A 26,639-nucleotide genomic window follows, 5' to 3' on the forward strand; every position below is an offset into this window, starting at 1 on the left:
TGTTCACCAAATGTTTGGCGGTGGTGACTGCTCACCTGAGAAGTCTAGGATTCCAGGTGTTTCCATACCTAGACGACTGGCTCCTAACTGCCACCTCCAGGCATCTACTCTTGAAAACTCTAGCAGCCACTATCTCTCTAGGCAACCCCTTAGGAATCCCCTTCAGTTGGACAAAATCTGTATTGCTGCCATCTCAGCGTATTCTGTTTATTGGTGCAGAAATAGACTCAAGGCAGATGCGAGTCTATCTTCCTGCGGAAAGGATAGCAACGCTGCAGTCTCAGGTTCGGGCATTACTCCTCAGACGTCGTGCTCCAGCGAGAATGGTCCTGCAGCTGTTGGGTTCCATGTCAGCCACCATTCTTCTGGTCCCCTTGGCAAGGTTGCATATGAGGATACTCCAGTGGCTCCTATCAGTCCAGTGGTCTTATCAAGACCTTCCCCTCAGTCACCACATATTGATCACAGAGACGTGCAAACAGGATCTTCGTTGGTGGCTTCTTTCCTCCAACCTGAATCTAGGGCGACCCTTCGTTCCCCCATTCCCCTCGGCCACGTTGACTACGGACGCCTCCCAGACAGGGTGGGGGGGACATTATCTGGACAGGTCGGTCCAAGGCACGTGGCACACCGACAAGAGTCTTCTCCACATCAATATCCTGGAAATGAGGGCGGTGCTTTTAATGTTGCAAGCACTGCACGATCACCTCCCCCAGGGTACGATTGCCATTCAGTCCGACAACATGTCTGTAGTCTGGTACTTAAACAAGCAAGGAGGGACCAGGTCTTACCCCCTTTGCAGAGAGGCCATTGAAGGTATGGGATTGGGCGATTGCTACCAAACGTTTCCTAGTGGCAACACACATTCCGGGGAGATCCAACGTGATAGCCGACAGACTGAGCAGAACTATTCTCTCCCCTCACGAGTGTTCCTTGAACGACAGAGTGGTAGCACAGATTTTCACGAGATGGGGAGCTCCTTGTTGCGATCTCTTCGCAACTCCCGTCAACGCGAAATGCCAGCAGTTCTTCTCTCACCCCAGTTCCGGGGGAGATCCCCAAGGATGCTCTAGTCCAAGTTTGGCCCCCCAGTCTGCTATACGCTTTTACACCGGTTCCCCTTCTCCCCAAGGTGATTCAGAAGGCGATTCGCTTGGGAAGCAAAATGATTCTAATCGCCCCATACTGGCCTCGTCAAGTCTGGTTCCCCTTTCTTCACAAATATGCATTGGAGGGTCCCTGGTTCCTGGACCAAGTTCCGGACCTCTTGACGCATCAGTCCCTCTATTCATTGAAGTTAGCAGCTTGGCTACTCCTCTTCCGACCATAGTTAGGAGCCATTCTTTCGACCCTGAAGTCATGCATATTTTGTCCTCGGCCCACAAGACTTCTACTAAAAAGATGTATAGCAATAAATGGAAGAGGTTTGCTATTTGGGCCCAACTCCGAGGATTAGACCCTATGACAGCCTCGGTGTCAGAGGTACTGAAGTTTTTAGCTTCCCTGTTCAACCAAGGTTGTTCGGTGTCTACCATCAAAGTTCAATTGGCTTCTATTTCCAATTTTCACGAGAGCGTAGAACCACCTTTAATGAGCAACAAGTTGTGCAAAGCTTTTATTAAAGGAGCTTGGCTTCTACGGGCCCCTATATCTCATCCTGCACCACCGTGGGACCTTAACGTGGTGTTAGGTGCATTAACCTCATCTCCCTTTGAGCCGGCAGCAACCTGTGACTTAAAATTTCTTTCTTGGAAGACTGCTCTTCTAGTTGCTATTACATCAGCCAGGCGAGTTTCAGAACTTCAAGCCCTGTGTGTCAAACCACCATACCTGGTATTTCACAAGGATAGAGTATCTCTTAGACCAAACCCATCCTTTATACCAAAGGTTTGTTCTAACTTTTGTTTGCAACAATCACTGGAATTACCGGTCTTTTTCCCTAAGTATTCAAACAGAGCTGAATATACCTTTCACAGCTTAGACATGCACAGACAATTACGTTTCTATTTGAATAGGACACACCAAGCACGAAAATCAGATCAACTGTTTGTGTCCTTTTCGGATAGTAAATTAGGCAAAGCCGTCACAAAAGTCACTATTGCCAAGTGGATCAGAGACTGTATCAGTCATATTTATCATTTCAAATAAGGAGCTTATAGTTCCAGTGAAAGCTCATTCTACCAGGGCTATGGCCACTTCGGCAGCCTTTCATTCCAAGCTCTCTATTAGTGACATTTGTGCGGCTGCTACGTGGTCTTCTCTACACACATTTATTTCTCACTACAAATTGGATGTGGCATCTAGGGGTCGAGCTTCCTTCGGTTCCACGGTTCTCAGGAGCGTTTTCCAGTGAGCCACCCAGGAATTAGGTGCTAGGGACGCTGTCCCATCTGTAGAGAATGTAGGTGAGATAGGATCACATTACATCTTTTAGTTATGTACTTACCATAACTTTAGATGTATGGGATCCATCTCGCCTACATTCCTAATAACCCACCCTCCTTCCCCCTGCCTCGTAGACCAGAAGAGACTGGACGATCCGAATTCAACTTCTTCCTCTCTTGAAACACTTGGGAATGTTATAACAATAGTCTATGTGTGTGTGCATGTGTGCGGACAAACAAGATCTGGGGAAGCAGTAGTGGTGCATCCTGGGATACGAGGTAACTCAGCCAATAAGAGACTGCGTTCTATTGTATAGCGGCCGAGTCAGAGCAGAGGATCGGCTCTGAACCCATCTGTAGAGAATGTAGGCGAGATGGATCCCATACATCTAAAGTTATGGTAAGTACATAACTAAAAGTTGCATAACTCTCATCACAGCACACTAAACTACTAGGAACTGAAATTGACAAACTTAAATTTGATATTCACATTTCTCATACAGTTAGTTTACAAAAAATGTGGCACTCTATATAGGAACAAAAGTACTTCACAACAAATACCAAAAATAGCCGTCACTCAAACCCATCTACTCTCCACTTTACTATATGCAGCCCCCATTCTCTCCAACATCAAGAAGACTGAATTATAAAAACTGGAAACCTGCTACAATAAAATAGCAAGATTTGCCTCAAATTCACCAGCTAGATCTCAGCATTGCCTAGCACTCAAGCAACTCGTCTGGTTAGAATTTTCACAACTCCTTCACTACACACAGCTTCTATGGCCCACAAAATTCTTTCTGAACCTGAAAAAATACCTGCCCTTCAAACTCTTCTTAAAACCCTATACTCCTGCTAGACTACTACTGTCCACCAACAGAAACCATATACATCCAAAAACCAAGCAGGAGCTTCCCCCTTTTCAAACTACATAGGTAAACTCTGGAATGGCTTACCAACAAATCTTGTCTCCTTATCCCTAACAACATTTAAACCAGCCTTAAAAAACTACCTCCTTAACAACTGGATCTGCCTTTGCACTACTCCCAGCTAATTACCAACTATCTCATACTCCACTAGTTCTCTGTAATTTCCTACCTACCTCACAACTAACACTGTATGCAATCTACCATTAACATTATCAATAGGGAAAAGAATAACGCTAACTCTTGGTTGTGCAATTATCTCTAACACTATGTAAAGATGAATTGCACTTTAATGTCTCCAAGTAGCATATAACAAACTAGAAGATATTCGCTATTACTCTAGATAAAATGCCTCAAATGACCTGCTGTTTTTTAACGTTATATTGATATTATGTACATTACAGGTACTTAGCCTTGGTAACTTGCACAGGATACATTTATGTAAAAGTTTACATTATTCCTACCAAGCATTTTTTGACTTGTATCATACATTTTTGTATCATATTTGTATACTTTACTTATTTTGTATTTGTATTTTACTGTTGTAACTGGAGCTTTTCTCCCCGGGCTGCCGCTGAAAAAGAACGTGTCCAGTCAGACTTTCCCAGTAAACAAATGTAAAATAAGTAAAATAAATAACTTATTTTTTCCCCAGATCACTGGGTTTTATTACTTGGAAGTTGTATGATAGTGTACCCTGCTTCAAGGTCCACTGCAAATATAGTCAAATTCTGACCATAACATTGGATTTGTCAATGTCTTTTGAGGTGCTTTTGCATTGGACATCAGGCTGTCACTTTTTCCATCTCAGGTGTTTGACCTGGAAAAGCATATACCCCACTCTAATTTTATCTCTTTGTTATTGAAAATAGTATTGAAGATCTTGTTGACGGTAGTGGTTTCTCAAATTTCAAATTTATTCTGTGAAAACTAGGCACTGCTTGTAAAAATATTGAACCCCAAAAGTACAACAGCAACAATTAAAACAAACCAATAACATTGGAAAAAGTGTTACCAAATAAACAAGCTGTGTGATAAGAGAACTGGATCTTAAGGTGGAAGATAAGTGCTGAATTGGAAGAGGAAATAGTTTACTGAAGTAGACATGAGAAGCATTAGCATTGTTTGTGGCTCAGTGAGTAGTGCACTCAACCTTGATGCAGGAAAATCAGAAGACTGGCAACTCTCATCCATATCTAGAACTTGGATTCATTTTCCAGTATTGATACTGCAGTGCAGCAAAAGGGAGGGGGCTTCCTCTCATGAGGTGCCATCCTTTGAGCTTGACATTAATTTGAGGTCCCATCTACGTAAGCTTGGGTAGCTGAGATTGATGATAAAAAATCCCATGACACTTATCAAAAAGAATACGGAAATTTCAGTAGTACCCTGGCCAAGTTTACTTTAGGCAGTATGACTGTATCCTCTGGTGTTCCCTGAAAATAGCAGACAGTATGGTAAGACTAACCCAGTGAGCAAAATATAAAATTCATTTAATGAAAGCAGGGACTGCGTTGGTTGGTTGGTTGTTTACTCGGCTTTTCTTTAAGCTGTCCAGTACTTGCATAACTGTTCTAGCCGTTGTTTATTTTTCTTAGACCTGCCAAATGTCTGACAGGCATGCAGTGAATGTTTGTTGACTTTCACCTTTTTTGTAGTAGGATTGTGATTTATTTCCTTTTTTTATTCTAGAGAGCAAAGACAAAAAGAGGCAAGTAAAGTCGCAGTTGTTAACAGTTTTCCAAAAGATAGAGATTATAGAAGAGAAGCTATGCAAGCAGCACCTGCTAGTGGTTTTACCAGTGGAAGTAAGTGTTGCTCTTTGCTTTTTTATGTGATTAAATGCATGAATATTTGTAGCATTTCTTTCTGTGTAGCAGTGGATCAGTATTTCATTTGCCGTTAAAAACTGGTAACAGTTCAAAACAAATGTGTAGATTTAAAATATTGGTTTACTTGTTAACTTTTCATAATGTGAGCGAAAAAAATGCATATTGTATCAGAGTCTTAGATGTGAAAGGAAAATTGTTCTTTGGGATTCAAAGCCTAAGATCTTCAGGCTTGCTGTGTTGGTGTCACTGCTGCTGGACTAAAAAAAGAGCCTCTGGACAGATATTTTTATGTTGCTTAGCCTTGGTTCTGATTGTTATATTCATCAGTATTTATCAGGAAACTCCTTTACTAACATCCCTTCAGTACTGTTGCTTGTAGAACAACATTAAATGAAAGAAATTGATCTGAAGTAGAAAGTGGCTTTTTGGGGATTCCTGTAACGTAATAATTGTGTTGTGTCTAGCACATTTTGGCACTGGTTGTCAAACACTGATCTGATGTTTGTCAATCTTCATTAATTCTTGACAATTGCAATAAGGTTCCAGTCTTTGGAACTGACTCATCCTTTATACAGCTCACGCCAGCCAAAAAACTTTTGAGCTAAGTCTCTACCTACAATGCCCCTCTTTGTATTACCTCAGATCTTGTTTGCAGCTCTGTCAGCAACACGTGTCAGCCGTTGCTCTCAGCTAAGTGACTTAGTTTTTCTTCAGCAACTTAAATATTCTTAAACTTTCTAGTTTCATGATTTCCTTTGAGTGTGAGTAGCTTTACCCCATACTTTTTTCCTTAGATCTCCTCTGTTCATTCTTAACCTGTCAGGGTTTTTCTCTGATACCACTGATGTTCATCGTGTTACCCTGCTGCAGTCGTCACACTTGGGTTATCCTGTCGTCAGGCGGTCCCGCAGAAGGCCGGAATTACGAAGTCTTGGTCCGGCGTCGGTTGCTGTCGCTTCTTCCCTGACGTCAGTGCGCCAGGGGTATAAATAATGCATCCGACGCCATCTTCTTCAATCTTTCTTGCCGCTCGGTGCCCGAAGCAGAAGCAGTTCGCAAGTGCCGGTCGGCCGACTCCTGAGATTTTCGAACTCGAATTTCAGACCGAAGTCTTCAGTAAAGCTAAGTACCCCGTTGGGGAAACTTTTCTTGCCTCAGGCCGATGTCAGAAAAAGTTAACAATTGTATTTCTTGTGGGAAGCAAATACCTCATAAGGATTTTCATTCTTATTGCATACCCTGCCTAGGCCCAGACCACGACTTCACTAGTTGTAGTTTTTGTGCTAGGTTTAATAAGCGTACTATAAAAAGACGCTTTGATTTCGCACGACACTACTTCGCTAGAAAATTTAACTATGAAAACATCCGAAGCGTGACAGAGAAACACAAAAATCCAGGCAGAGTGGCAAACCCAACTAGTCCAAGTGCAGTGACCTTGTCGGAATATCTCCACCAGTAGCAGATTAATTTACAAGAAACATTGAAGCACGCTGCTGGGGAAAATCCTGCCAAGTTGGGTTTAACAGCTCCGTTGTGTAGAGCAAGCGTGTGGACACCCGTCAAGGAGACTGTAACTAGTACCGTCGCGTGCAGCGTTAGCCTTGACAGCAACTAAAATTTAACTACACTATGCCGTCTGAGCAACCGACTACCGGCGTGCACAAAAAATGCAAGGATAAGGACAGGCAGCGTAGACCCAGGCCAGACTCCGAGGCCTCGGCTGGTCCGGTCTCTGGTTCACCGGTCTTCAGTGTGGCTCCGACGCAGCCCCTGACTACCGCATATCTGGAACCCGAGACCGCTTCGGAACTTTTGGCGGAAAGTACCAGGCCGACGCAGCCATTTTGTTCAGCCCCTACCGACGACACTGCTGAAAAAGATGTTGGTGCTGCAGAAACACCTTTAGTTTCTGAAGGCGTCTTCAGACCGACGCTCACCATTAAAACGTATCCTAAGACAAAGACTCCTATTAAACCTAAAAAGACTGCACTTCAGTCCCCTGTTCAAGGCCCCATGCCTAAGAAACAGATGCTCAAAAAATGGCTGAAGATTTGATCTCTTAATCAGGGGTTCCCAACCCCCTCCTGACAAAAGGCCTAGACAAGAGGAAGATTATTCATCCTCTGAACAAGTGTCTATTTCCTCAGGCTCCTCTGAGGACCAAGATTACTCCTTCTCCCCTTATGAAGATTCTGATGCTGAGGATTCCATTCCCTCAGCTTCTCCCCCTGAAGACTACTCCTTTGGGGAAACTTTACACACTATGAGGGGACATTTTCACTGGGAAGGTCAGTACTACTCTGACTCAAAGAAAAGGCTCAGAGTTTCTTTTACTCCCCCAGCACAGACCACTTGCCATCCCCCCAGTTTTAGTCATTGTGGATGATGTTTACTTAGAATCCAGTTTGAACCCAGACTCTCTGCCTCCTGACAGATACTGTAGACTGCCTGATTCCCACAAATTTCTTTACAAAAGTCCTGTTGCTGATCCAGAGACCATCTCCCAGGGTCCCAAAGGGGCTAAGGCTTCTATGGCGAAAAATCCTGTACCCTCTGAAAGGGACTCCAGAGCACTACACAGGTGGGGGAAAAAGGTTTACACCGCAGCCACTCTAGCTATGAGGGCACTAAATTGCCAGTTTCACATGCTAAAATATCAGCAGTTTCTAATGTCTTAGTTAAAACAAAAAATGAGCACTCTCCCTCAACAGTCTGAATTGAAAGAAATGCAGGATCTGTTGCATGCAACTGAACAGGTGGGCAAACATACTTTGCAATGTGGGTTTGATTCTTTGGAGGCTTCCTGCAGAGCAGCTGTCACTGGGTCTGTTATACGTAGGCATGCTTGGTTAAAGGAACAAACTCTGCCTGATCATGTTAAAGCAAAGCTTCTAGATGCTCCCGTACAGCAGGATGTTCTTTTTGGAGATAAACCAGAAGTCGTGTTAAAGAAAATGGAGGATAAGGCAAAATCTATGCAGTCAAAGATATCCTACAGGTACAGCCCCCTCGCTTCAGCAGAAATTGGCCAACAAAAAATTGTTCCTTTCCAGCTACTGACAGGCCACAGAGGGGTAAATACAGACGTCCAAGAGGCAAAGGACGACCACAAGCCCAGTACAAACCTCGACAATGGGGCACTGCAGCACAGAAGGGAGGAGAAGACCGGTCCCAAACTACCAGAAGGCAAATTCAATGACTTGCACCTCATCTGGCCAAGCAGCACTCTCTTGGCAGCCCCCATGGGAGAAAAACTCGCATTTTTTTCAGACAACTGGCACATTGTCACAAAGGACAAATGGGTCCTAGACCATAATTTCACGAGGATACAGATTCCATTTTCACACCTTGCCAATGAAAAGAGGAATGCCAAACCTGCCACAAAATCAATGGGCAGAGGCACAAAAGCAAATTACAGCTCTCATGGACATGAGAGCCATTCAACTGGTACCTACTCGAGAGCATGGCCAAGGATTTTATTCGACTCTTTCTAGTTCCCAGAAAGGACAATGCCTGGAGACCAATTCTGGGCCTTTCAATTCTAAACACCTTCTTACAAGTACCCAAATTCAAGATGCTAACACTACAGCAGCTTCTTCCCATGTTGGGCAAGAAGGCATGGCTAGTAACGTTGAACCTCAAGGAGGCATACCTGCATGTCCCTATCATAGACAAAGTTGCAGAAGATACCTCCATTTCATTGCAGGTTCAACCCATTACCAATTCTCTGCACTGCCCTTTGGCTTATCTGCTGCGCCCAAGGTTTTCACAAAATGCCTGGCACCAGTAATTGCATACTGCAGACAGAGGAATTCAGATATACCCATACCTGGACGACTGCCTCATCCAAGCAGAAAGCAAGGACATCCTCTTACAACATCTGGCTTTTGTAAAACATCTAAGTTGCCTGGGGTACACAGTAAACGAAAAGAAATCAAAACTAGTACCCTCACAAAATATGACATTCATGGGTGCCAGCTTGAGTACAACAGCCCAGAAGGCTTATCTGATGCCAGACAAACTACAACTGACTCAATATTTCAAAACAATGGCAACAAAGACCCAACTACCTGCAAGAAAAATTCTGCAGGCCTTGGGCTTCATGGCATCTTGCATACTACTAATACCATTTGCAAAGCTGCATATGAGAAAATTACATTGGTACTTAAAAAGCGTATGGTCTCAACACAGCCACAGCTTGGACACAATATCTCTCATTCCCTGCCTACAACAGGAGTTTCTATGGTGGTCACTGGCATGTCATCTCAACAAGGGTCAGCCTTTCACCTTGCCCCCAGCCAGGCAAACTATGACAACAGATGCATCGGACTACGCCTGGGGGGCACACATGGCAGGACAGTGCATTCAAGGCGTATGGTCTGCAGATCAAAGGAATCTGCACATCAATCAAAAAGAGATGCTAGCTGTACAGAACGCTCTGACAGCCTTCAAGAATCTATTCCATCCAGGACAACTTACAATAAGGACGGACAACACCACAGTAATGTGGTACATAAACAAACAAGGGGGTACACACTCCTACCCTCTATGCAGGCAAGCAATGAATTTGTGGAACACAGCTCTGGTTTACCAAGTTCACTTACAAGCTCAATTCCTGCCAGGACAAAAGAACACATTGGCAGATGACCTCAGCAGAAACATCATGGATCCCAATGAGTGGAAACTGGATCCACAAGTATTTGCAATGATAACTCAAGAATGGGGCCTTCCAGACATGGACCTGTTTGCCAGTCCTCAAAACTATCAACTAACAAAATTTTGTACAAGGACACTTCACCATCAAGCTTGGAAAGTGGACGCACTCTCATTCAGCTGGAAAAACCTGACAGTATATGCCTTCCCTCCATTGCCTCTCCTCACAAAGGTGCTTCTGAAAATCAGAAAGGAGAGACCACGACTGATGCTCATAGCCCCAGACTGGCCACGCCAGCACTGGTACCCACTATTGAGGAATATGGCCCAGGGCCCACCTTGGATTTTACCACAAACTGCCCATTTGCTCACACAGCAAAACAATCAGATTCTTCACAGCCAGCTAAAAACCTTAAATCTGGCTGCATGGAAAATCACCTAAACATCCAGCCAGCTCCTCTTTCCCAAGCAGTTATGGCTGTTATTCTGGAAGCTAGGAGGCCCAGCACCAGGAAGGCCTATGCGGACAAATGGAAAAGGTTTTGTGCTTGGAACCAAACTAAAGGCCAAAACACACTTCAGCCTCACCTGCCTCAGATTCTACAGTATTTAACTGAGATGTTGCACAAAGGACTTTCTTTTTCTTCCATTAAAATCCATGCATCAGCTATTTCAGCCCACTACAACACAGAGCCACCCTTATTTTCGCATCCACTTCTAAGGCAGTTCCTCAGAGGGGCAAAAAACATTAGGCCCCCCAGGAGAGCACCTACACCAACATGGGACCTCAATTTTGTTCTGGAAAAACTTACGCTACCTCCCTTTGAATCAGCTTTCTCTGCAGATCTACAGTTCCTATCATGGAAGACCACCCTGCTGCTAGCAATAACTTCAGCTAGAAGAGTCTCAGAGCTGCAGGCACTAATGGCAGTGGAACCTTTCCTCATTTTCCATCAAGACAGAGTTTCTGTATGAACTAATCCTTCCTTCATGCCTAAGGTGGTTTCCAGTGTGTCTTTAAATCAAACCATTCACTTACCCACCTTCTTCCCAAACCCACAGAACAAAGGAGAAAGACTCCTGCATTCCTTGGGACATTGACAGGCAACTTCGCTACTACTTGGATAAAACTAAGGTTTTCAGAAAATCTGACCAGCTCTTTGTATCCTATGCTACAGCTTCACAAGGGAAGGCTATATCAAAACAAACCATTTCCAAATGGATAGGTCATTGCATTCGTTTTTGCTATACCCATTATGGAAAACCAGTTCCTGCTACCATTAGGCCCCACTCTACCAGGGCAACAGCTACATCTACAGCCTTCCTCAGGGGGGTACCAACCAAGGAGATTTTGGAAGCTGCAACTTGGAGTTCAGTACACACTTTTATCAAACACGATCACTTACCACATTACTCTAAGACTAGGGCTAGCTTCGCCACTGCAGTTCTGCAGGGCCTTCTAGCCTCCTCTAACCCTCTATAACTCCTCCACCCATCCATAGCTTTGGGATTCTACCCAAGTGTGATGACTGCAGCAGGGTAACACGATGAACATAGTACAGTTTTGTACCTACCATAAATGTAGATGTTCGAATGTACACCCTGCTGCAGTCCAGGTTACCCTCCCTCCATCCCCTCTGATCTAACTGGCTAAATCTATACAATACCTTCCTGATTGATGTATTTGCTTATAGCTGGAGGGATTTTGTGTTTGTGCAAAAAATTACTTTGTTACTAATTACTGACCACCTTTTTGGGGGCACCTGACATCTGGGGCAAGAAAAACTGAAGATGGCGTAGGATGCATTATTTATACCCCTGGCGCACTGACGTCAGGGAAGAAGCGACAGCAACCGACGCCGGACCAAGACTTTGGAATTCTGGCTGACTGCGGGACCGCCTGACGGCAGGATAACCCAAGTGTGATGACTGCAGCAGGGTGTACACTCTCTACATTTATGGTAGGTACAAAACTGTACTTTAGTATTCTTCTCCACCTTTTACCACCCTGGTAGCCTTATCTACCATTGTTGGTAGATCTCCTGCCTTTACCTTTTTACCATACTGGTACTCTTCCTACCATTGCTGGTAGATTTCCTGCCGTGTGCAAGTGTGAGTGTTTTGTGTTAGCATTGCTCGCTGTTTCAGTATGGTGGAAAAAAACCCTCAAAATTCACATCTGGATTTAAGCAGTGCCAGGATTGTGGAATAAAGATGCCCGATTTTGACTTGCATGTTTCCTGTGTTTACTGTTTGGGAGCCCCACACTTGGAAACTCATTTTGATTTATATAAGGGCTTCAGTTAGAGAACTTTAGTTGAGCATTGTAACAAGGTCTTACTAAAGAGTTTGCTCAAATCTCCATTTAGTGAGGCCTTGTCTAATGCTGACTGTCCTACACAGGATACTCCAAAAAAGAGAAGCCACTCGGTACTTGCATCTCCATCGGTGCTGGTGACTCGCAAACATAAGACTTTGATTCTGACCCCCTCAGAACAAACTGCTAAGGTACAAAAACTTCAGCCTGATGTCTCCTTGGCACCGTCTTCTTCCACAGTGCCTTCGGCACCAGTGTCTGCACCAGCATCCTTAGTTTCCGGCTCAGTCCTGATCTCTCCTTCAACGCAGCATCATGCTTCACCAGTCCACTCTGTGCCTCAGCAGTCTCTGTGCATTCTCTTGGTGCCAAAATTAGATCTAGACATGCCCAGGACAAGATACTCTCCATGTGTAGACCCTTTCACAGGCTAGCTGCCTAGAACCTTTCTAGAATGCCCAGAGTCTCCTTCAGTCTTCTCAATTCAATCCTCCAGTAGTCTGAGTTAGATGTCGTGAAGTTGGTGGATCAACTGTTGGTGTCCAGAAGTATTCCTGCCACTTCTCAGGTCCCTCTCCCACCTGGAAATTGGGACCTCCTCTCCCAGGACTCCTACTACTGCTCTTCCTCTGACTTCCACCAGAGGTTTGGAGCCCAGCACTTCGATTCCCCCAGTACCAGTGTTTTCGGTGCCATTAGGTACTTCTACCTCAGTGCCAAATGTTGCCCTGACTTGATCAGTTTCTACTGTGGAGCCGATGGACTCTCTGGGCACTGACCTCTCCTTCAGTGCCGTCAGTCTCTGTTCGGCACCTAGTTTTTGTATGGTGCTGATCTCTGCTCCTGGAACATCATTAGTTGTGGGTCCTTCCCCCGCTCTGACTTTGGAGGGTGGACTCTTGGAGTGGGGTGTGACTTCTGTTCTGAGGTGGTCTTTTTTGGTTCTGGGCTCCCACTTTTCTTTGGGGGTACTGCGTTCCAGATAATGAAGAAAGCCTTAGCCTCTGCAGGCTCTCAGCTGGTCCCCCCTGCTTCCTGGTGTCATATTTCCATATCCTCTGGTCCAGAGTTGACAACAATCTCTACTACAGGACAGCAAGCACCAGAGCTTCAAGTTGCCCATGTACAAGGGCCCCACTTCTTCATAGTTCTCTTCAGAGATTCCCGACTGAGGAACCACCCCGAAAGAAAACATGTAAGAGGAAGCACCTGGATTCCCCTGAAGAATCCGTTACTGAAAACCTGGATTTCGATGGAGGCGTGTCCCCCCACCCGGTCACCCCTTCAAGATGTTGCCTTTGGAGACATCCTGGAAATTCTGAAACAGAGGGGTAACTGGAAGCCCCAAGACCCATCATCTGAGGAAACAGTGTATTTGCAAGCCTTCGGTGCCTGACCACGTACTTCTTGGGTGTCCCCACCTGCTTGACTGTCTCATCAAGCTAATCGCACAGTGGGCTTGTAAGGCTCCTGATGCCATAGAGCCTGTTCTCCTGAGCCCTGACAGGATACTATCGCCACCGGAAGACCACCAGTTTTGGGCCAAAGGTTTGACAGTAGATGCCATGGTGGTGGTTGCTTCCACCAAAAAGGAACTTGCCAATGAGTATCCTTCTGTACGTTCACCTAACAGGGAGTCTAGGAAGATGGGCAGGTTTGGAAAGCGGGTCTATTCTTCAACCTTCATACTTAGGTCTTTGAATGTTCTGGCACACTTTACTAGACTCCAGAGAGACCTGATCAAGGAATTATCAGAATCTCTAGTTGGGACTGTCTCTAATGAGGTGCAAGATAAGGCTGCCTCGCAGCTAGCCACCTTGGGTCTATATCAAATTTGTCTGTGCGGCTTATTGCACATGCAGCTGAAGGGGATGATCAGGGTAGCGGGTTCCGGCGTTGCCATCATGCAACATTCCTGGATGCACTTGTGTGATTTTGCAGAGCCCTTAAAGTCTTCCTTTGTCAACGCTCCATTTGATCATCCTTGTTCAGCCCCAGAGTAAAGGACACACTAGGCAGGTGTGAAAAGGATGATAAAACCGTCTGCCGTGGGCATTCATTTTTCTACTCCTCAACGATCCTTTTCCAGGAATCAGAGTAGTGGAAAAATGTGGCTCAAAAAGTCCCAGGGGCGTTTCCAGGACATAAGTGGTGGCAGCTCCCCTCGGGGAAGAAGGGGGAGCTTCGATGGAAGTCCCCGACCCCCGAGGCAGAGGTGGCCTGCGAAAGCTGCGGTTCAGAGACTCCTTATCTGGACAGCCCTACCAGCACTCCTGAAAGGAGCCCTGACTGCTTACCTCTGGAAGCAGTTGGGAGAAGACTCTCACTGCACTCGTCAGCCTGGCAACAAATAACCTCAGATACTTGGGTGCAAAAAAATCATTACCAGAGGTATCTCATCTACTTCACCCTTTTATCCACGTTGTCTAAAAAAAATCCACAGACCAGATCCAGGTTTTTCTCAGGGTTCTTTTTAGTGACAAAAAAGATGGGGAACTAGAGGCAGTTATTAGACCTCAGCCTTCTGAACAACTTTGTTCAGCATACAAAATTCTGGATGGTCACTGTTCAGTGTATTTGTCCCTTTCTAGAGGAAGACGATTGGATGTGCCCTGTAGACCTTCAAGATGCGTATTATCACATAAAAATAGACAAGTGCTCAAGGAGGTTCCTCCGCTTTCGGCTAGGGGCCAGCCATTACTAGATGTTCTTCGTGTTTCACTGTTGCAGTCATCACACTTGGGTTATCTGCTTGCAGGCAACCCTCAGTCGGCCCGAATACCAGTGTCTTCGGATTTCTGTGTCGGATGCTGTCGCCTCTTCCATGACTTCAGGTCGTCAGGGGTATAAAATATGCAGCCGACGCCATTATATCAGTCTTTCTTGCCGAGAAGGAGCCAAAAGCAGTTCACAAGTGCCGGTCGGCCGCCACCTGAAATTTTCGATGTTAAGTTGTCTATCTCTCCTTCATTCTTGCTGTTTGGGATTGCAGCCGATCCTCTGCTCCGACTCTGCCATCTTCAGTAGCTCGAGAGCTGTTTACTGGCTCGAGACTACCCCTTATCCCATGATGCCTAGCGACAGCTACCCAGATCTCGTTTGCCGCTTCAGCTGCGAGGTGTGTGGTTTGTCTGGCTCAGGCTTGTATATTTCAATTTTTTGTGTAAAAATATTCTCTTAGACCCTTTAAACTAATAGATTTTTTTACGTTTCTTAGTTTTAGTGTTTACGTGTCGAGTACTTCGATGTTCATTGTGTTTCACTGTTTCAGTCATTACACTTGGGTTATCCTGCTGGCAGGCTACCCGCAGTCGGCCTGAATTCCAAAGTCCTGGTCTGGCATTGGTTGCTGTCGCCTCTTCCTTGACGTCAGTGCGCCAGAGGTATAAAAGATGCAGCTGATGCCATTTTCTTCAGTCTTTCTTGCCGTGCGGTGCCCGAAGCAAAAGCAGTTCACAACTGCCGGTCGGCCGACTCCTGAGATTTTCAAAATTTAATTTCAGATCCGAAGTCTTCTATAAAGCTAAGTAGCCCATTGGGGAAACGTTTTTCTTGCTCCAGACCAATGTCAGAAAAAGTTAACAATTGTATTTCTTGTGGGAAGCAAATACCTCATAAGGATTTTCATTCTTGCTGTATTCCTTGCCTAGGGCCTGACCACGACGTTGCTAGTTGTCGGTTTTGTGCTAGATTTAACCAATGCACTATTAAGCGTCGGTACAATTTTGCTTTTCATTACTTTGGCCGAAGGTTTAACTACATAATGCCGTCGGAACAGCCAACGACTGGAGTTCATAAAAAGCACAAGGAAAAAAGGACCGGCATCCGAGGTCCAAAACCGAAGACGAAGCCTCTTCTAGGCCAGTCACTGGTTCTCAGTGAGGCGCTTTCGCGGCCCCTGACACCCGCTACCTCAGAGCCACAGGCCGCCTCCGACGCCCACGTGGAGACGACTAGGCCCCTGAATATTAAAAGTATTGGGCCTTCTGAAACGAATCCCTCAGATGGGTCCAGAGCCGCTGAGCAGGCATCAGCTTCTGAGGGTGTTTTCAGACCTACACAGCTTTATATCAAACCAACTTCAGCATCCAAGACAAAGACTAAAACAGATGTTCATCGTGCATACAGCTGCAGTCATAACAGATGGGTTTTCCTGCCGTTAGGTGGGTCCTCGGTCGGCCGAATTCCAAAGTCTAGGTCCGGCGTCGGTTGTAGTCGCTTCTTCCCTAACGTCAGTGCGACAGGGGTATAAAAGAACCAGCCGACGCCATTTTCTCCAGTCTTTCTTGCCGCGCGGTGCCCGAAGCAGAAGCAGTTCGCAAGTGCCGGTTGGCCAGCTCCCGAGATTACGAATATTTTGCAACCGAAGTCTTCTTGAAAGCTAAGTACCCCGTTGGGGAAACTTTTCTTGCCTCAGACCGATGTCAGACAAAGTTAATAATTGCATTTCATGTGGGAAGCAAATACCTCATAAGGATTTTCATTCCCTCTGGATTCCTTGCTTAGGCCCAGACCGCGACGTCTCGGCCTGTCGTTTTTGTGCTACATTCAACAGACGCACTAATAAGCGTCGTGCGGAGTTCACCCAACACTATTTTGGCAAAAAATTTAATTACATTATGTCGTCGGATACTCCGACTCCAGTTTTGAGTAAAAGACGCAAAGATAAGGACCGACATACGAGGTCCGTGGCTTCTACCGACACCACGCCAAAGCCGACTACAGGTGGTCCGGTTCTCAGTGAGGCGCCTACGCAGCCCCTGACTACCGACGACACTTCATTGGCGGTGTCTACTGTACCCGAGGTCGCAGGCTCTTCGGCTCACACCCCGACTACCGATACCGAAGCCACTCTTGGCAGTGAAACTCAGAGTTTAGACAGGTCTGCCACCTCTCAAGGTGTCTTCAGGCCTTCTCTTCTTTTTCCATCAAGGCTTTCACTAAGTCTAAAGCAGCCATGCATACTAAAAGACAAGCTCCACAGGGCCCTTCTCAAGGCCCCATGCCTAAAAAGCAGATGCTCAAAATGGCTGAGGATTTGATTACTCTCATCAGGGGTTCTCAACCCCCCCCGGACAAAAGTCCCAGAGTGGAGGAAGAATCCCCCTCCTCGGACCAGTCCTCCATTATTTCAGAGCATTCTGATGACCAGGAACATTCATACTCCCCTTTTGAAGATTCTGATGCAGAGGAGTCCATTCCCTCTGTCTCCCCCCCTGAGGATTACTCTTTTGGGGAAACCTTGCATACCTTGAGGGAACACTTCCACTGGGAAGGCCAAGAGTACTCAGACTCCAAGAAAAGGCTTGGGGATTTTCTCTTGCTCCCTCAGCACAGGCCTCTGGCTATACCTCCTGTCTTAGACATTCTTGATTATGTGTGTTCGGAGGCCTGCCTTAACCCAGACTCTTTACCTCCAGCCCCAGTCAAGCCTGACAGGTATTACCGGGTTCCTGACTCACCAATTCCTATACAAAAGCCATGCGGCTGACCCAGAAACTATCTCACAGGGCCCCAAGGGAATTAAGGCCTCCACTGCTAAAAATCCATTACCTTCAGAAAGAGATTCCAGAGCTTTAGAAAGGTGGGGGGAAAAGGTATACACCTCGGCCACCTTAACCATGAGGGCATTAAACTGCCAGTTCCATATGTTAAAGTACCAACAGTTTCTGTTATCACAGTTGAGAAGCAAAATGTCACAACCTGAACAACCAAACTTGAAGGAGTTGCAGGATTTGATGCATAGTGCAGAACAAGTGGGTAAACATACCTTGCAATGTGGTTTTGATGCTTTAGAGGCCTCATGTAGAGCTGCTGTTACAGGATCAGTCATACGTAGACATGCCTGGCTCAAAGAGCAAACCTTACCAGATCATGTCAAAGCTAAATTACTAGATGTCCCTCTGAAAAAGATGTATTATTTGGTGTTAAAGCTGAGGAGGTATTAAAAAAAATGGAGGAAAAGGCTAAATCAATGCAAACAGTGAAAGATTTCCTACAGGTACAACCTCCATGTTTCAGTAGAAATTGGCCTTCCAAAAATTGGTCCTTTCCAGCTACGGACAGACCCAAAGAGGTAGATACAGGCGCCCGAGGGGCAGAGGGCAATCTCAAGGATCGTTTAGAGGCAGACAATGGCAAGCACCTACACAGAGGTGGTGAGGATAGTTCACAGCCATTCAGAAAGCAGACCCAATGACTTTCCCCTTTGCATGCCAAGCAAGGCTCAAATGGCAGCACCTTTAGGCAGAAAACTGGCATTTTCGAAAAATTGGCATATTGTCACAAAAGGCAAATGGATCCTGGACATTATAGACAGAGGCTACAGATTCCATTTCACACCCTTCCAAAAATGAGAGGCATGCCAAACCTGCCACACAATCAAAGGGCAGAGGCACAAAGACAAATTTCAGATCTCATGGACATGAAAGCTATTCACGCGGTACCTTCACAAGAACAAGGTCAAGGTTTTTACTCCAGACTATTCCTGGTACCAAGGAAGGGAAAAGATTGGAGACGTATTTTGGACCTATCCATCCTAAACACATTTTTACTCGTGCCAAAATTCAAGATGCTCACATTGCAGCAGCTTCTTCCCATGCTGGGCAAGGAGTCTTGGCTGGTAACATTGGACCTCAAGGAGGCATACCTGCATGTCCCAATCAGACAAGATTGCAGAAGATACCTCAGATTTCTTGCAAGTTCAACCCATTATCAATTCTCTGCATTGCCCTTTGGCTTATCTACTGCACACAGAGTATTCACGAAATGCCTGGCATCAGTAATTGCCTACTGCAGACTTCAAGGGATACAAATATACCCATATCTGGACGACTGCCTGATCCAAGCGGACAGCAAGCACATAATTCTGAAACATCTGGCTTTTGTAATAATGTTGTTGAATTCTCTGGGATACACAGTCAACAAAAAGAAATCAAGGCTAATACCCTCTCAAACAATAATTTTCCTGGGTGCCAACTTGGACACAAACACCCAGATGGCCTACCTCACGCCAGAGAAATAGGGGCAACTAACTCAATACTTCAGAAAACTAGCAAATTTTACCAGGCTGACTGCAAGGAAAATCCTGCAGGCTCTGGGATTCATGGCATCTTGCATCCTACTAAACCCATGTGCAAAGCTGCATATGAGGAAACTTCAATGGTACCTGAAAAACCTATGGTCTCAACACAGCCACAGTTTGGAAACAATAATATCACTGATTCCATGTCTTCAAAAGGAATTTCTGTGGTGGGCTCAAGCATGCCAAAGAAACACAGGTATCCCATTCCGCAAGCCTCAAGCAAATCAAGTAGTCACAACAGACACCTCGGACTACGCCTGGGGGGGTGCACATGACAGATCGGTGCATTCAGGGCAAATGGTCCCAAAAAGAAAAGCACCTACACATCAATCAAAAGGAAATGCTAGCAGTAATAAATGCTATTATAGCTTTCAAAAACCTTCTGCATCCAGGTCAGCTATTGATAAGGACAGACAACACCACAGTAATGTGGTACATAAACAAACAGGGAGGAACCCATTCATACCCCCTATGCAGGCTGGCCATGTCTCTTTGGAACATGGCTCTGGAATTACAAAACGAACTTCAAGCACAGTACTTGCCAGGCAAGGAAAACACGCTGGCAGACAACCTAAGCAGAAATATGACAGATCCACACGAATGGAAGTTGCATCCTCAAGTTTTTACAGAGATAATTCAAGCATGGGGAAGGCCAGACATAGATCTCTTTGCCTCCCACAAAAATCACCAATTGGCAAAATTCTGCTCAAGGACCTTTCATCCACAGGCCTGGAGACTGGACAACAATGACAGTTTATGCCTTTCCACCTCTTCCTCTGCTGCCCAAAGTTCTATTAAAAACCAGAGCAGACAGACCAAAGATGATTCTCATTGCTCCAGACTGGTCAAGACAACAGTGGTACCCACTCCTGAGGAGCCTGACTCATTCCCCACCATGGATCATACCTCTAATGCCTCTCCTCCTGACTCAGCACAGCTTCAAAACTCTTCACAGTCAGCTGAAAACACTCAATCTGGCCGCATGGAAGATTCCTTAACTTCACAACAGACCCTACTCTCCAATGAGGTGCAGGATGTCATTTTGAAGTCTAGAAGTCCTTCTACTAGAAAAGCTTACTCCGCAAAATGGAAACGGTTTTGTGTCTGGAATGAGAAAAAGGGTCAGAATCCTGGAATACTGAATTTACCTCAAATATTACAGTATCTAGCTGAGATGCTAAGCAGTGGACTTCATTCTCCTCCATCAAAATCCATGCCTCGGCCATTTCTGCAGAATACAACACTGATCCTCCTTTATTCTCTCACCCCCTCTTAAGACAGTTCCTCAGAGGGGCTAAGAATATAAAACCCCCAAGGAAACAACCAGTACCTGCTTGGGACCTCAATTTCATTCTAGAAAAACTGACTTTGCCTCCTTTTGAGCCAGCTGCCTCAACAGAACTGCAATATTTGTCCTGGAAAACAGCCTTCCCTCTGGCTATCACCTCAGCTCACAGGGTATCAGAACTACAAGCCCTCATGGCTGTGCAGCCTTTCATCATTTTCCATCAGGACAGAGTTTCCTTACGAACCAATCCATCCTTTATGCCAAAGGTGGTGTCCAGGGTAGCTTTGAATCAGGCTATCCACTTAGCTACCTTTTACCCTAATCCTCAAAACAAAGGGGAGAGACTACTACATTCCTTGGACATCCACAGACAGCTGCGTTATTATTTGGACAGAACAAAGGCTTTCAGAAAATCAGAGCAACTCTTTGTGTCCTATGCTACAGGAGCTCAAGGGAAGCCAATTTCCAAACAGACAATCTCAAAATGGATAGCCCACTGCATACGCTTTTGTTACTCTTTTCATGGTAAAACTGTACCTGCAGGCATCAGATCTCACTCCACAAGGGCCACAGCTACCTCGGCAGCTTTCCTCAGGGGGGTTCCTACCAAAGATATTTTGGAAGCAGCCACGTGGAGTTCTGTGCATACCTTCTCCAAGCACTATCGCCTACCATTATACTCCAAATCTAGAGCAGGCTTTGCCACTGCAGTCTTGCAGGGCATCCTGGCTCCTCCTAGTTCCACCTAGTGCCTACCACCCCTTTTTTAGCTTTGGGATTCTACCCATCTGTTATGACTGCAGCTGTATGCACGATGAACATAGTACAGTTTTGTACCTACCATAAATGTAGATGTTCTAGTGCTAATACAGCTGCAGTCCAGGTTTCCCTCCCTCCTTCCCCTCTTGGGACAGGCCTAATGCCTAACACCTCCACATACAACCTGATTGGGGTATTCATTTATGGTGTATTTGCTTGCAACTACTGTTTTTTGATTATATTGCATTGCATTATTACATAAATTTATGTATTGCCTTCCTTCTGGGGGCACCTGACATCTGGGGCAAGAAAAACTGAAGAAAATGGAGTCGGCTGGTTCTTTTATACCCCTGTCGCACTGACGTCAGGGAAGAAGCGATGACAACCGACGCCGGACCTAGACTTTGGAATTCGGCCGACTGAGGACCCGCCTGACGGCAGGAAAACCCATCTGTTATGACTGCAGCTGTATTAGCCCTCGAACATCTACATTTATGGTAGGTACAAAACTGTACTTTTTAAAGATAAGGAAACAAGTACAGCATGCTCCAGGACAGACTTCCATGCCTATGAAACAGATGCTCAAAATGGCCGAAGACCTAATTACTTTGATCAGGGGTTCCCATCCCCCTCCTGATAAGAGGCCTAGGCAAGACACTGAATATGATTCCTCTGATCAGGTTTCCATTTCCTCTGTACCCTCTTCAGAACAGGGATACTCTATTCCTCCCTATGAGGATTCTGATGCTGAAGAGTCTATTCCTTCAGCTTCTCCTCCTGAGGATTACTCATTTGGGGAAACCCTGCATACCATGAGGGAGCATTTCCACTGGGAGAGCCAAGATTATTCAGATTCTAAGAAAAGGCTCAGAGATTTTCTTTTACTACCTCAGCATAGACCTCTTGCTATTCCACCTGTTTTAGACATTGTAGATGATGTATTTTCAGAGTCCGGCCTGTCTCCCGGCTCTTTACCTCCTGCACCTGTTAAGGCAGACAGATACTACAGGGTTCTAGATTCTCATACATTTCTATATAAAAACCCTGCTGCTGACCCAGAAACTATTTCTCAGGGTCCCATAGGGGTCAAGGCTGCTACTGCAAAAAACTCTGTCCCCTCAGATAGAGATTCTAGAGCACTGGACAGATGGGGGAAAAAAGTTTACACTTCTGCTACCTTGGCTGTAAGGGCTTTAAATTGTCAGTTTCATATCTTAAATATCAGCAATACTTAATGTCTCTGTTAAAATAGAAAATGTTGACAAATTCTGAATGTTCTGAGAACAAGGAATTGCAGGATTTATTGCATGCAGCTGAACAAGTGGGAAAACATACTTTGCAATGTGGTTATGATTCACTGGAGGCCTCTTGCAGAGGGCCGCTGTAACAGGTTACGTCATTAGAAGGCATGCTTGGTTAAAGGAACAGACTCTGCCTGATCATGTTAAAGCAAAATTATTGGATGCTCCATTACAGCATGATACTTTGTTTGGTGTTAAGGCAGAAGAGGTGTTGAAGAAAATGGAGGATAAAGCTAAATCTATGCAGACAGTGAAGGATTTCTTACAGGTTCAGCCACCCAGTTTTAGCAGGAACTGGCCTTCTACGAATTGGCCCTTTACCGTGTCAGGCCACAAAGAGGTAGATAGGCAGACAACAGTCCCAGGGCTCACACAGGCCCAAACAGTGGGGTGCTTCTACCTCCAAAAGTGGAGAAGACAAATCACAGCCATATAGGAAACGGTCCCAATGACTTCCCTCTGCCAATGCCAAGCATTTATCTTTTGGCAGCACCTTTAGGGGAAAAGCTAGCACTTTTTTCACAAAATTGGCACATCACCCAGGACAAATGGGTCTTAAATATAGTCTCTCAGGGCTACAGGTTCCACTTTCACACCCTTCCAAAGGCATAAAGTATGCCAGACCTGCCACACAATCAATGGGTAGAGGCACAAAACCAAGTTACATCTCTCATGGACATGAGGGCTATTCAGCAAGTGCCACAGCAAGAGCAGCGACAAGGATTTTACTCAAAACTTTTCTTAGTACCAAGAAAGGACAAAGCATGGAGACCAATTCTGGACCTGTCTATTCTAAATACTTTTCTGGACGTTCCGAAATTCAAAATGTTGACTCTGCAGCAGCTTCTGCCCATGCTGGGCAAGAAGGCTTGGCTTGTAACTTTGGACCTCAAAGAGGCATACCTGCATGTCCCAATCAGACAATCTTGCAGAAGGTACTTCAGATTCATAGCTGGCTCAATGCATTACCAATTCTTTGCACTGCCCTTTGGCTTATCTACTGCGCCCTGGGTCTTCCCAGAATGCCTGGCACCAGTAATTGCATTTTGCAGACAAAGAGGAATTCAAATATACCCTACTTGGACGACTGCCTTATTCAAGCAGAGACCAAAGACATTCTACTTAAGCATCTGGCGTTTGTAAAAAGATTACTAATTTGCCTAGGGCACACAGTAAACGAAAAGAAATCAAAACTAGTGCCCTCTCAAGATATAATATTCCTGGGTGCAAGCTTAAATACAACTGCCCAGATGGCTTATCTCACGTCAGACAAAGACAACTGACTTGTTACTTCGAAAGCATGGCAACAAAGACCCAGTTATCTGCAAGAAAAATACTGCAGGCTCTGGGCTACATGGCTTCCTGCATTCTGCTAATTCCATATGCAAGACTGCATATGAGGAAACTACAATGGTATCTAAAAAGTGTTTGGACCCAACATTGCCACAGCCTGTAAACATTAATTTCACTCGTTCCCTGCGTGCAGCAGGAGTTTCGATGGTGGGCACAGGCCTGTCACCACAACAAGGGACAGCCATTCACTTTACCCAAAGCCAGGCAAACACTAACAGATGCATCAGATTATGCCTGGGGTGCCCACATGGCAGGAAAATGTATTCAGGACACATGGCCCCCAAGCCAAAGGCATCTACACGTCAATCAAAAAGAGATGCTAGCTGTACAAAATGCCCTGACAGCCTTCAAGGACCTACTTCATCCAGGACAGCTGCTGATAAAGACTGACTATACCACAGTCACGTGGTACATAAACATGCAGGGGGGCACACATTCCTTCCCCCTCTGCAGACAAGCCATGGTTTTATGGAACACAGCATTGCCCTACCAAGTACACCTGCAAGCACGATTCCTGCCAGGAAAAACAAATGCTCTGGCAGTCGAACTAAGCAGAAACCTCATGGGTCCTCACGAGTGGAAACTACATCCACAAATTTTCAGCATGATAACAAGGAAATGGGGATGCCCAGACATAGATCTTTTTGCCTCCCCTCACAGCTGCCAACTTCAGAGATTCTGCACAAGGACTTATGACAAGCATGGAAAGTGGATGCTTTGTCATTCAGCTGGAACAACCTTACAGTATATGCCTTTCCTCAACTGCCTCTCCTTCCCAAGGTACTCCTAAAGGTCAGACAGGAGAAGCCACAAATTATACTGATTGCCCCGGATTGGCCACACCAACACTGGTACCCAATCCCTAAGTAGCTTGTCCCAAGGCCCAGCCTGTACATTGCCTCAAATTCCTCCTTTACTGACCCAACGAAACAATCAGATCCTGCACAGCCAACTCAGAACTCTAAATCTAGCTGCATGGCTGATAGTGTAACCATTCAGAATACACCTCTCTCTAAAGCGGTTATGGATGTTATTTTGGAGGCCAGGAGGCCCAGCACCAGAAAATCTTATGCAGAAAAATGGAAGAGATTCTGTGCTTGGAACCAGGCACAAGGAATTGACACGCTTTTTCCAAATATTCCTCAGATGTTACAATATCTAACTGAGTTGCTGGACAAAGGCCTACCCTTCTCATCAATTAAGATCCATGCCTCTGCCATTTCAGCTCATTACAATACAGACCCACCTATTTTTTCACATCCATTGCTTAGGCCGTTCCTCAGGGGGGCCAAAAACACAAGACCTCCAAGGAGAGCACCAATACCTGCATGGGACCTCAATTTTGTCTTGGAAAAACTCACACTGCCTCCTTTTGAGCCAAACCAATACAGCTGAGTTAAAATTCTTATCATGGAAAACAGCTCGGCTCCTAGCAATAACTTCAGCAAGAAGAGTCTCAGAGTTACAGGCATTAATGGCTGTGGAATCTTTTATTATCTTCCATCCGGACAGGGTTTCTCTAAGGACAAACCCAACATTTATGCCTAAGGTAGTGTCCAGTGTGACTCTTAACCAAACCATTCATTTGCCTACTTTTTACCCAAACCCTCAGAGTAAAGGGGAGAGACTTCTGCATTCTTTGGACATACACAGACAGCTACGCTTCTACTTGGACAAAACTAAAGCTTTCAGAAAGGCTGAGCAACTTTGTGGCATATGCTGCAGGATCACAAGGAAAGGCTATCTCAAAGCAGAATATTTCAAAATGGATAGGACACTGCATTCATTTCTGCTGTTCACAACATGGCAAATCAGTGCCTAAGGGCATTAGACCACATTCTACCAGGGCAGCAGCCTTCCTCAGTGGAGTACCAACCAAGGATATTTTGGAGGCTGCAACTTGGACTTAAGTGCACACTTTTACTAAGCACTACCACTTACCTCTTTACTCTAAATCCAGAGCAGGCTTTACCACTGCAGTTCTGCAGGGCCTTATAGCCACTCCTAATTCTATTTAGATCCAGCCGCCCAACCTCAGCTTTGGGATTCAACCCAAGTGTAATGACTGCAATAGTGAAACATGATGAACATAGTACAGTTGTGTACCTACCATAAATGTAAATAGAGTGTATTCACTGTTGCTGTCCAGGTTACCCTCCCACCATCCCCCTTTCTTTGCTTGGAGTTATCTGTACTTCTCTATCCTGTACAACCTATGTGGTGTATTTGCTTGTAGATGAAGGTATTGTTTATTTTAGTGCATGCTTTTATAAACAATGTTTTTTAGCCTACCCTTTTGGGGCCACCTGACATCTGGGGCAAGAAAAAACTGAAGAAAATGGCGTTGGTTGCATCTTTTATACCCCTGGCGCACTGACGTCAGGGAAGAGGCGAGAGCAACCGACGCCGGACCAGGACTTTGGAAATCGGGCCGACTGCGGGTAGCCTGCCAGCAGGATAACCCAAGTGTAATGACTGCAACAGTAAATACACTCGAACATCTACATTTATGGTAGGTACACAACTGTACTTTCTTCTTAGTTTCCCTTTTATTTAGAACTCGTTTAAGTTAGAGAGTTCTCCCCCCTACCCCTCTCCCTAGGATAGCCGTTTAACTTGGAGGCTTTCCTTCCCTTTTTTTCTATCGTGTAAAATAAAAAAAAAAAAAAAAAAAAAAAAAGGTTATATATTTATAGGTGTACTTGTTTAGAGTAGTACTTATTTGTCTGTCTGTGTGTTTAC

General features: G+C 45.3%; 1 protein-coding gene across 2 annotated transcripts in view; it reads left to right on the forward strand.

The window, feature by feature from the left end:
- WAC (WW domain containing adaptor with coiled-coil) overlaps positions 1-26,639 on the forward strand; it is a 2,564,300-nt gene that overhangs the window by 688,669 nt on the left and 1,848,992 nt on the right. For both annotated transcript variants that reach the window (XM_044066675.1, XM_044066674.1), the window contains exon 6: positions 5,003-5,118. In XM_044066675.1, the coding sequence (XP_043922610.1) occupies positions 5,003-5,118 (116 nt within the window). The remainder of the gene's footprint in view (positions 1-5,002; positions 5,119-26,639) is intronic.

This window comes from Protopterus annectens, chromosome 3.part1, assembly GCF_019279795.1.
Source record: "Protopterus annectens isolate FY-2018-M chromosome 3.part1, PAN1.0, whole genome shotgun sequence".
NCBI lineage: Eukaryota > Metazoa > Chordata > Ceratodontiformes > Protopteridae > Protopterus > Protopterus annectens.